Source organism: Colias philodice, chromosome 29 (genome assembly GCF_061535455.1).
Source record: "Colias philodice isolate Cphi_HAF_F1 chromosome 29, ilColPhil1 Martin Lab GWU primary, whole genome shotgun sequence".
Lineage (NCBI taxonomy): Eukaryota > Metazoa > Arthropoda > Insecta > Lepidoptera > Pieridae > Colias > Colias philodice.
The window spans coordinates 110108-121199 of record NC_143114.1 but is presented as its reverse complement, the minus strand read 5'-3'; the positions used below and the strand labels follow the sequence as shown (position 1 = coordinate 121199).

Sequence of the window (11092 nt, the reverse complement as noted above, 5' to 3'; positions counted from 1 at the left end):
CTCTATTGCAGCCCTCTCCTCCTCGGTAATCGGCTGTGCCATCATCGACTGTATTTCATTCCTACGTTCGTTGAGGCACGCGGCCATCGCGGCGTTCATTTTCTCAGAAAAGGCACCCATCAGGACGAGACGTCTCGTAAGTTCAGCGTCCTTTTCAAAAAGGGCGCGCGGGGACAAAGTTTTACCGGTGTTTTGTGCCGGTGTAGGCTGTATATGGAGTTCCTGTTCTTCTTCTTCATCGGAGTTCCCATCGTCCTCCATTGGGCTGCTTCTTGATGCGCGGCTCTCCGCTCGGTCGACCGCGGTATCAATGCCTCTGGGGCTCTCCGCTCGGTCAACCGAGGCTTCGGTGTCCATGCGGCTCTCCGCGCGGTAAACCCGTGTATCAGTGTATGGTACGCTGACGCTAGGTGACGCTTCGGTGCCGCGGCTTTCTTTGCGGTAAACCCGCTGGTTCGCGGATTGTCCGCTAGGTGGCGCACTACTGGAGCTCGCCAGTCTGGGGTCGCGATTGCGCGGCTCCATTCCAACGTTTTAGAATAATTTCACACCGTTGAAATGCAGATTGGCCCTAAAAAGGGCCTTTGGTTTGGATACACTCTTCTGCGAAGAGCTTTGGGAGCGATCCACACGGTTCTAGGAGGGGGATCTACAGCCCCTCCTCCTCACGTTTCCCGGTGAGACCCGCTTGTGGGAGGCCGGGAAATGTGAGGAGGCGAGAATAAATCTTCCCTCCGGAATCTAATGTGAAGGCTTCCAACTCCTGGCGGTTACGACGAGAAATTTTGCAGCAACAAAATCCTCGGTAACCTCAGTCGTGTGCGTGAACCCGTGTGTGCTAGACGTCGACTCAGCGAATCCTGCGCTCCGCGCCATTTCATGTCGGACTTTTATACACACACATTATACACGCGTTTCGCTCGGCTCGCCCTCGACGCGCGACGGAGACGGATAGATATATCGTGCATATCGAGGGACTGCGTTAATAATCTTTGAATAATAATAATAATAACTCAATCACAACAATTGACAACATTTCATTTTTTAATCGCATATTTTAAGAGAAATTAAATAAAAAAAAAAATAACGATAAATGTGATGATGACGTCATACATACGGAGGAATAAAAAATAAAAATACTATCACATTTACACTAGACATTAACAGGGTAGGTATGGCATGTGTCAAATTTCATATTAATGTAATTTTTGTGAATTATTATATAAATAAGTAGCTTGAAATTTTTTGAAATGTATATAATAGATCGTCATTACTTAATTAACTTACTTGTGTTGTTATCATTATCCTTCTAATATTATAAATGTTACTATTTCACGCAAATATTACTGAACTGATTACAATGAACTTGGATTAACACATAGGATAGGTTTTATCCTGTTGAAAAAAAAAAATAAAAATCGACACAGCAAATTAAATAAGTAATTATTATTAACCAACTCTCTATCTATAAATATAGATCCCTCGTAGTTATTAAGTATAGTAGAGCCATTTTAAAATAGGCAACATTTGACAGTTCAACAAAATTCAACAACGTAACCTAGTAACGACGACATAGAATAACAAGATATTTCGTTTTGTTAGAACTGCACATTTGCTTAACTTTTTTCAATTACGACTACATAATATTAATTATAATAATAATGACCGATAAAAGTATTTTTTTTTTTTTAAGATTTCATTTTACTGATAAACCATTCTAAACATAATAAATACCAGAGACGTTACTCTAAAAATCGAAATCTGACATCTAGAATCGAATGCTTCACTTTAATCGATGTTTACTGCGCTCAGGTGCATTACGAAGATTTAAGGAATCTACAACGGTACGACAATAATAATTCATCAAAACATGGATACGTCATTGTCGCTATTGAATTAATCGTAATTGCAGTTGATGATGATGATATTATATATAAGTAACTTAATGATTAGGTAAATAATAAACTATTAATTAACTACCTACATTCGTGTTATTATCGATTCGTCATAATATTGTTACTACTCCTCTGTCTATTATTTAGGTATTGCTTATTATGCGTTATTATGCGACGATATTAAGTTAACACAATAATAATATTATAATAAATACGCAATTGTGAATCGTAGTCTCGTTCTCGCGCGGCCTATATAATATTTTGACAATATTAAAACGTGCGGGCGTTGCGGTGTGGTGTGCGTACTATGTACCTACTAGCTGTTAGTACCTGTGACTGTGAATATAATATTGTGACAAATATGTGACATTTATTTATAATATTGTCATTTCGTTATTGTGGCACATTCGTATTGTTATTATTTTTGTATTTAAAGGACGTTAAACATATTCGACCGATCGCCGAACTGTGTGTGTAGCCGGCCGCGCGGTCGTCGTTTGCGTTATGCTGTTCTACAACAGGTCACATTCATCCCCCTAAAAACCGTCGCAAACATATTATATGGCGATTACGAATAGTTTCACCTTAACGTCTGTATATCAGTGTATTGAGAGAGCCTTTTTCGAAACGACAATCGGTTTAATTACAGGTGAAATGATAATTTTAAAGTTGACACCGCGCACGCGGATAGCCCTTGGCAAAATTTAAACGTCCATCGCTATCGATGCGCTCCTCGAGCGTCGCGCGGGCTTGCACACTACGAGGGCCGATCTCAAAAGGGACGAGAAACATGTGAAACGTATACTTTTAAACGTTAATTTCACGTAAAATATACGTTCGAACGGAGGCATGTTAGTGAAAAGTTTCAAGCGCGACCGCGAGAAAACGTATCTCGATTGCACGGTTCCCCGTGAGGTAAACCGTCCAGTCGATTCCTACACTAGCGACACCGTACGTCGAATACAGTGAAACCTACTAAGTACTACTTATATATACTAATTATTATTACATACTATTGTCGACGTAAAGTTGAATTTTAATTAACAAAAATGGCAGACACCGCAGTCGAAACTGAAACTCCGGCGCCAGCGTCGACGCCCGCGAAGAAAGCGCCCAAAGCATCAGCAGCAGCAGCAGCAGCGGCGTCGGGAGGAGCCAAGAAAGCGGCCAAAGCAAGATTGGCGCACCCGAAGACGTCGGAAATGGTGAACACTGCTATCAGCGATCTCAAAGAGCGTAGCGGCTCTTCCCTGCAGGCGATCAAGAAGTACATATCGGCCACGTACAAGGTGGACGCGGATAAACTGGCGCCGTTCATTAGGAGATATCTCAAGGGCGCCGTCGAATCCGGCACGCTCGTTCAGACGAAGGGCAAGGGCGCATCTGGCTCGTTCAAACTGGAGTCAAAGTCCTCCGCGGCCAAGAAGAAGACCTCTCCGTCGAGCGGAGCCGCCGGCAAGGGCTCCGGAGCGGCGGCGGCCGTCAAGGTGCGCAAATCTGGCGGCGGTGGCAAGGCGCAAGCGGCCGCCAAAAAGACGGCCGTCAACGCAGGCAGCAGGTCCAAGAAGGCGGCGGCAGCCGCCGCCGCAGCAGCGGCCGCAGACTCGTCGTCCTCGCCGTCCAAGTCGAAAGCGTCAGCGGTGAAAGACAAGAAAGTAGCTGCAGGCAGAAAGAAGCCCGCCGCGGCCGCCAAGAAGGCGCCGGCTGCGGGCAAGGCGGCCGCAAAACCCGCCGCAGCAGCGTCGGCCGCCGCGCCGAAGGCTAAGAGGAGTGCCAAACCGCCGACGAAGAAGCCGAAGGCACCGAAACCGAAGAAAGCGGCAACGCCAAAATCCAAAGCGGCCACCGCCAAGAAAGCCTCGGCCGCGTCCAAGAAGTGAACGTGTGGTGTGCGTGCAATCGATCAATCGCAAGCGCAAGCGCAACCTAATTCGACTTCGACGAAGGTTAAGGTTGGAACTGGTTATGCAGTGCAGCGGCGACGGCGAGTGCATCGGGCACAAGTCTCAGCAAAATAGATACATATTATATATTATCTATCGCCAAAAAGCCCTTCTCAGGGCTAACATATATTTTCGAATGCGCACTCACTACGAACGTTAACGTTTCCTTCCAATTTGCGAGGACGAACAAGCAACTTGTAGGTACCTACACAATAAAACTACAATTATTACAATTTTACAAATTACATAATAGTTATGTAACATCATAATATATTATAGTAGCAACTAGCAACATGCATGCACAATATAATAACAACAAGAAAATCAAATCTACTACTAACTAATCTACAGCTTTACGTTAGGTTAGGTTTAGGTTTAGGTTTAGGTTTAGGTTTAGGTTTAGGTTTAGGTTTAGGTTTAGGTTTAGGTTAGGTTAGGTTAGGTTAGGTTAGGTTTCTTAAAAAAAAACTACACAGAAATAGGAGCCCCGCGAAGCGGGGCTCCGTCGACGCGCAATGAAATAAGGAATAAATAAAAAAACATCAAAATATACCTACGTAATACGTACGGTAAACACACACGTTACTTTTTACCTTCAACTTGCAAAATAAAATATTATGTAACTATTCATCGCACACTGCAACACGCTACCACACAGACAGACACAGACACAGACACAGACACAGACACAGACACAGCACAGACACCGCCCGCCCGCCCCACACCAGCGCACGCCGCCCGACCGACCGCCCGCCCGACGCCCGACTCCCGATAGTACATTTTACCGAAACTTACTAAATACCTACTCTCTAAAATCTATACATACCTACTGCTATGAATAATTATTAATTATTATTGATGGTTGTCTAGACAACACAGTCTGTTTCTGTCACCTGACAAGTTACTTTAAAAACAATCAACCACGGTACAGATACAAACTGTCTTTTCGACATCGTCATAGATTGTGACGTACGTACTAATCATTATTATTATGAGTAACTAGCGGTCCGCCCCGGCTTCGCCCGTGGTACATGTTTACGTTTTCTCTACGTAAGAACCATCCTCGTACTTCAAGGAATATAATAAAAAAAAAAGAATTATCGAAATCGGTTCAGCCGTTCTCGAGTTATGCGCTTACCAACACATGTTGCGATTCATTTTTATATATAAGAAGAAGAAGAAGAAAGAAGAAGAAGAAGATAATAATATTTGGGGATGCTGTACACTGAATCAAAAAAAAAAAAATATCATTTTGCATGTATGTTAAGAGATGAAGCCTCGCTTAAATAAAAATATAAATAAAATATGTACATAACAATATAAATTATTATTATTTGACACGGTCGTGTTCACTGCGCATCGCTCGTCGTTTGTGTTCGCTCGCATTTCACGGCGTCATGCCCACCGCAATCACTAGGACGCGTAGCCGTTATATATTAAATCAGATGGTGTCTTAAAAAAAAAACATACTTTAGTGATCGGCGCGTATCGTTGTACGTATCAGTTTTTCGTTTATTATAATATTATCAAAGAAAACGGTAAATAATGTCTGGACGCGGTAAAGGCGGTAAAGTGAAGGGGAAGGCAAAGTCACGTTCCAACCGTGCCGGTCTGCAGTTCCCCGTCGGCCGTATTCACAGATTGCTCAGGAAGGGCAATTACGCTGAGCGCGTGGGCGCCGGTGCCCCGGTCTACCTGGCGGCCGTGATGGAGTACCTGGCGGCTGAAGTTCTCGAGTTGGCCGGCAACGCGGCGCGCGACAACAAGAAGACTAGAATTATTCCGAGACATCTGCAATTGGCCATACGTAACGACGAAGAGCTGAACAAGCTCCTCTCCGGCGTGACCATAGCACAGGGCGGTGTATTGCCTAACATTCAGGCTGTGCTGCTGCCCAAGAAGACGGAGAAGAAGGCCTAATTGGATTGCATTGCATTTACCAATAACGCTACAATTACATATTTTTATGTATGTTCATCATAATATTATGAATTGTTCAAAAGGCCCTTTTCAGGGCCGCAATATATGTCTTGACAACAACGATAGATAGAGTTTCTAGCAGCCTAAACTCTCATCTCTTCAGTGATCGTTTACCATTTGACACGTACCAGAACATGAATAATATTAATCTATGTGTTTCGCCCGCATTTAATATTATATTATAATATAGCCTTTAACCCTAGAACCGTATCCATATTAGAATTTCATTAACGCTACCCAGGTGTACAAGACGTGTAGGTACCCCGATGAAAAAAAAGTAACATTCATTTGAGTATTTTTAATTTAATTTATAATGGCATTTTTGTATTTGATCAGTAGTTCCTGAGATTAGCGCGTTCAAACAAACAAACTCTTCAGCTTTATAATATTAGGATATAGATAAGAATTATACATAATTATTATAGATGTTTAGTTTATAATAAACCTTCTTGTTGAACGCATCAAAATCCGTTCCATTTTATGTTTGTTTGTAATATATATAATAACTAGCTGTGCCCCGCGGTTTCACCCGCATTGCTCCGCTCCTATTGGTCTTAGCGTGATTATATATAGCCTATAATAGCCTTCCTCGATAAATGGGCTATCTAACACCGAAAGAATTTCTGAAATTCGATTAGTAGTTCCTGAGATTAGCGTGTTCAAATAAACAAACAAACAAACTCTTCAGCTTTATAATATTAATTATAGATAATGTTCGTTCGTTAATCGTTTTCGTCAAGCGGGAAACTTGGAATATTGAAACTGTTTGGCGAGGCGAGCAACTGTTTTCATACTTCGTATTGTGTAAGCTGGAAATTTAAATAAATGTTAAATCAAGTAAAATTTTTAATAAATAGGTACTTGCTATTGTTTGGATACTATAGATTTATTTATTTATCATTTTATTTGATTTTGATATTTTATTTAAAGAAAAACCCGTTCCCGTAGGATTTCCGGGATAAAACCTTCTAATCTTATGTCCTTTCTCGGGTATCAAAATATCTCTAAGTATACCAAATTTCATGCAAATTGGTTCAGTAGTTAAGGCGTGATTGAGTAACAGACATACAGACAGAGTTACTTTCGCATTTATAATATTAGTATGGATAACAACAAACAATTGATGGAAAATTACCATACCTTTCAATGCTGCCTGCCTTTCAATTTTCTCGGTTTTGGAGACGACTGTATATTATGTTTTTATGTTTCCATATTATGCTTTCCAGAAATAAAGACGATGCTTAATTTGTGTGTGCACATGCATGCACATTTTTGTGGTTATCCTAAAAACAAATTAATAATAAATTATATACCATCATGATTAAGCTCGATATTTTTATACATGTTACATAATTTTTTTCACTCACAACCATTTTATTATATTAATTATTAATATAACAACGCGATGCGATTTCATGTACTATCTTTGAATCAATATTATAATTATTTTGACAGACATCGTCAGTTTGATTTATTGGTGTCAATTTAAAAAAAAAAAGAAAAGTTTAACACAAATAAGGTTTCATATCTTTAATTAAGTTAAGATATTAAATAAAATCCTCCTTGGTGATTCCCAATTCGACTGTAGTCTGTACTGTTATTTTACCTCAGCCTTATGTGATTTAAAAAAATAAATAAAATGCCAAATGTAAACATCTAAATGATTCACCGCATGTTCACCGCCCACTGTGTGGAGGGGACGCTTACGCTCCACGGTATTGGCCGATAACCAAAAGTGCTAGCTCGCATTACTAACCGACGGCCGTAACGCCGTGTGGCGCGATCTAGACCGGTTTTTGAACCGAAAAATTTTATGGAAGGCCACGTCCGTCGCCTTTTGATATATGCCCGTGCTTATACCAACTGTGTCGTGTTCGTGTCTTACTGTTTCCCTCGTGCGTACTGCGCTTCTTTCGTGTTTGTAAAGTCAGTGTCAGTCGCCCCACTGAGGAGTTCGCCCGTGCTCGTTGAAGCCCAGGTACGTTCCGCAGCACCGTCTGCCGTTTGACGGTGAAAGCCGAAAAGCGGAGAGGGCGGTGATGCGGCCGTAGCTGTTGAGACAGCACTGACGGACGCCCCAGTGCTTCGCCGAAGCACTCGACCGTAAAGGCCCTTCTCAGGGCCACACGGAGGACGCTGCAGTAATGCACGCGACTCCCGCGCGATCCGCGCGATTATCGCGCCCGCGCTTCATCGTGAGAAGAGACCGCTATGGAGCAGTCCGGTCGAGCTCCGCTCCCGGACGCCCCTCCCACCCGTTTTGGCAGCCCGCCCCGCTGTGGGAGACACCCAGGCCCGCCGCCGCTGCTGAGGACGAGTCCGGCGCGAACCAGACTACATCGCCGCGCACCGCATATTTGTCGGACGTGGCGATGATTGATCGGTTCGTGCAGTCGGGCCTCCTTTCATATAAGCTGCGCGGATGGCTAGCGTCATATATTGAAATGAGAAGAGGAGACCTGGCGCGAATGCCGCCCGGCTGTTGGGAGGAGCCATCGCCGGAGGACGAGCAGGTCCTGTTAGACAGGCTCGCCTCCGTGCCGATCCCGCCTAGCAAGCCGCGAGCGCGGCGCCGTCGCCTCATCAGTAGCAGCGACGAAGATGAGGAGCCGGTCGAGTCGGCACAGGCCAAGCGGCCTTGCCAGACTCCCGCCCTCACCGTCGCCGCCCCCGCCGTCGCCACTGCGATGGATACTACCATCGCGCCCGCACCGCAACCCGCCACCTATGCCGCGGTAAGTGCAGGCGCCGCCTCGAGCAAACCGCTCCACCCGCGGGACCCGCGCCGCCCCCGCCGCATCGACGTCGGAGCGGCCGAGGAGCCGCAGCCCGGCCCTTCCGGGCTACAACCGCCGCCAGCAGCAAACCGCGGCACTACGCCCGCGCGGCCGCCCGCGCAGCCGCCCGCGCAGCCGCCCGCGCAGCCGCCCGCGCGCACAGCAGTGCCAACTAGCGCCGCAGCTGCCAAAAGGTTCCCGCCTATCATTGTGGAGTCGTTCCCGAACTGGGCGACCCACATGCGGGAGCTAACCCACATAATAGGACACCAGGTGAGCGCGCGCGCCTATGGCACGGGCGTGCGCTTCACCCCAAAAGACGAAGCCGAGTACCGCGCAATCGACCGATACCTGCGCCGCATAGAGGGGGAGGGGACCGACATAAGTTGGTTCTCGTACTCCCCCGAAGCCGAGCGCAGTATAAAGGTGGCGATCCGCGGGCTACCGCATAACACGCAGCCAGACGAGCTGCTTGCCGCGCTGCGCGAATTAGGGTATGACCCAGAGTTCGCGCGGCCCATCCGCGCTAGGAAGGGGCGCCCTGGATGCCTCTTCCTTGCGATCCTAAGGAAAACACCGAATCTCACCCCGGGCATCTACGATGTCAACGAGTTGATGCACATGCCCGGGGTAATCATCGAGGCGTGGCGCTCAAAGCGGGGCCCGGCGCAATGCCACCGCTGTCAGGGGTTTAGACACTCCTCCCACAATTGCCACAGGCCGCTTGCCTGTGTGCGTTGTGGGGAGGGGCACACCGCGGCTGACTGCAATCGGCCCGCGGACGCCCCCCCACGGTGCGCCAACTGTGACGGGCCGCACCCGGCCAACCACGCTTCGTGCCCAGTGATGCGGCGCGAGGCCCGCAATAAAAAGGCGGGCCCTATCGCGCGCACCACCACCACCACCCACGCACAGCAGCAGCCGCGCACCGCGCCGGCCGCTCGACCCAGCGCGCCAGTAGCGCCACCCGCACCCGTCCAGCCGGTGCCGCGCGGAGAAGCGCACACCAGCGGCCTCATGGCGGCGGCGAACCCCGCCTCCGCCGCCCCCGCAAAACGCAAACGGGGGGGACGCGGGAAAAAATCCCGCTCGCAGCCCCCTCGGAGCGACACCGCCACAGTGCCCCATGCCGGCCCGCCCGCGCACATTCCGCCGGCGCAACGTCGTGCAATGCCGACAACAGCCGAGCGCCCCCGAACGGAGCCGAGTACAACTTCGGCTCCCGAGCACAGCCGAACACAGCCGACGACCTCAACGTCGGCACCACAGCGCCCACTAGCGACGCCTGCCGATCCCGCGAAACGAGCGGTGATCCGAGCGGCGTCGCTAGTACTCCAGAGTGTCCTGAGCGCCTTAGAGGAGGGGACGGACCCCGTACCCATCGTCATGCAGGGCCTCCTCAGCCTCCTGCAGCAGTAGCGCTCAGGCTGCTGTACTGGAACGCCCGCACTATGGTGCCGGCGCACAAGAAGCCTCTGCTCCGCCACATAATGCGGGAGCAAAACGTCGATGTAGCGCTAATCAACGAGACGCAGCTGGGGCCCTCGTCGAAGCTGAGCGCGTCCGGGTATGTAGTTTATCGCAGGGACGAGGTATCGCCTACTGGCAGGCGATACCGCGGGCTTGCGATCCTAATCCGTCGGTCCATTCCCCACACCCCCCTCCCTGCCTTCACATCCCAGTCATTTTCCGCGCTTGGCGTTGAAGCGGAACTTCCATGTGGCAGAATACGTATGTATGCTATATACAGACCGCCTGCGGGGAGTGTCGACACGAACGAGGTGAAACGACTTTTCGCCTCGGACGTGCCGACGTTCGCTGCGGGTGACTGGAATAGCAAGCATACGCACTGGCTGTCTCGCTTCAACTGCCACAACGGCAACGCCCTCTATAACCTTATTGATTATAACAATATCGTGATAGAGGGCCCTCCTGAACCCACTCACTATCCCGATAATGACTCCCACCGCGCGGATATTATCGACTTTTCGATCCACAATGTGGTCCGCCAGTCGATAACGCAAACTGTCATTGTGGACGAACTCGACTCAGACCATCTGCCGGTATTGGCCGAGTTCGCTGCAGACAGTCCGGCAATCGCCCCATCCCGCTCCCTCCGATGTGTAAATTGGAAGTTATTCGCAAGCACGCTTGAGCGCTCCACCCCCGCACGCGCGGTTACAAGCGCCGCGGATGTGGAGATGTTTGCGAATGATTTGCAAGATACACTACAAACCGCCCTCGTCCGAGCCACGACACACAAACCGTCCACCTCCCGTCTCCCCCCTCTTCCTGGTTACCTCAAAAACCTTATCCAGAGGAAGCGAGCTCTGCGACGGCAATGGCAGCGAACTCGCTGCCCGACCCTCAAGCGGCAACTTGTTCGTTTGCGAGAACAGGTTAGCAAGGCGCTTGAGGAGCACAAAAGCGAGGGCTGGCACCGGTCGCTCGAACAGGCCGCCGAGGACTGGCCGTCGCTTCATCGACTCTGTCGCAG

At 48.3% G+C, this 11092-nt stretch overlaps 2 protein-coding genes across 2 annotated transcripts; both read left to right on the top strand.

Annotated features, from left to right (window-relative positions):
- Window positions 1-2861: 2861 nt before the first annotated feature.
- On the top strand, window positions 2862-3802 carry LOC149475586 (uncharacterized). Its single transcript, XM_089713145.1, has one exon. The coding sequence runs from the start codon at window positions 2945-2947 to the stop codon at window positions 3773-3775; it is 831 nt and encodes a 276-aa protein (XP_089569271.1). The 5' UTR covers window positions 2862-2944; the 3' UTR covers window positions 3776-3802.
- A 1548-nt stretch (window positions 3803-5350) lies between these two features.
- On the top strand, window positions 5351-5946 carry LOC149475585 (histone H2A). The gene has a single exon (XM_089712600.1). It carries the CDS (start codon window positions 5384-5386, stop codon window positions 5756-5758), a length of 375 nt encoding a protein of 124 aa, XP_089568726.1. The 5' UTR covers window positions 5351-5383; the 3' UTR covers window positions 5759-5946.
- Window positions 5947-11092: the final 5146 nt, after the last annotated feature.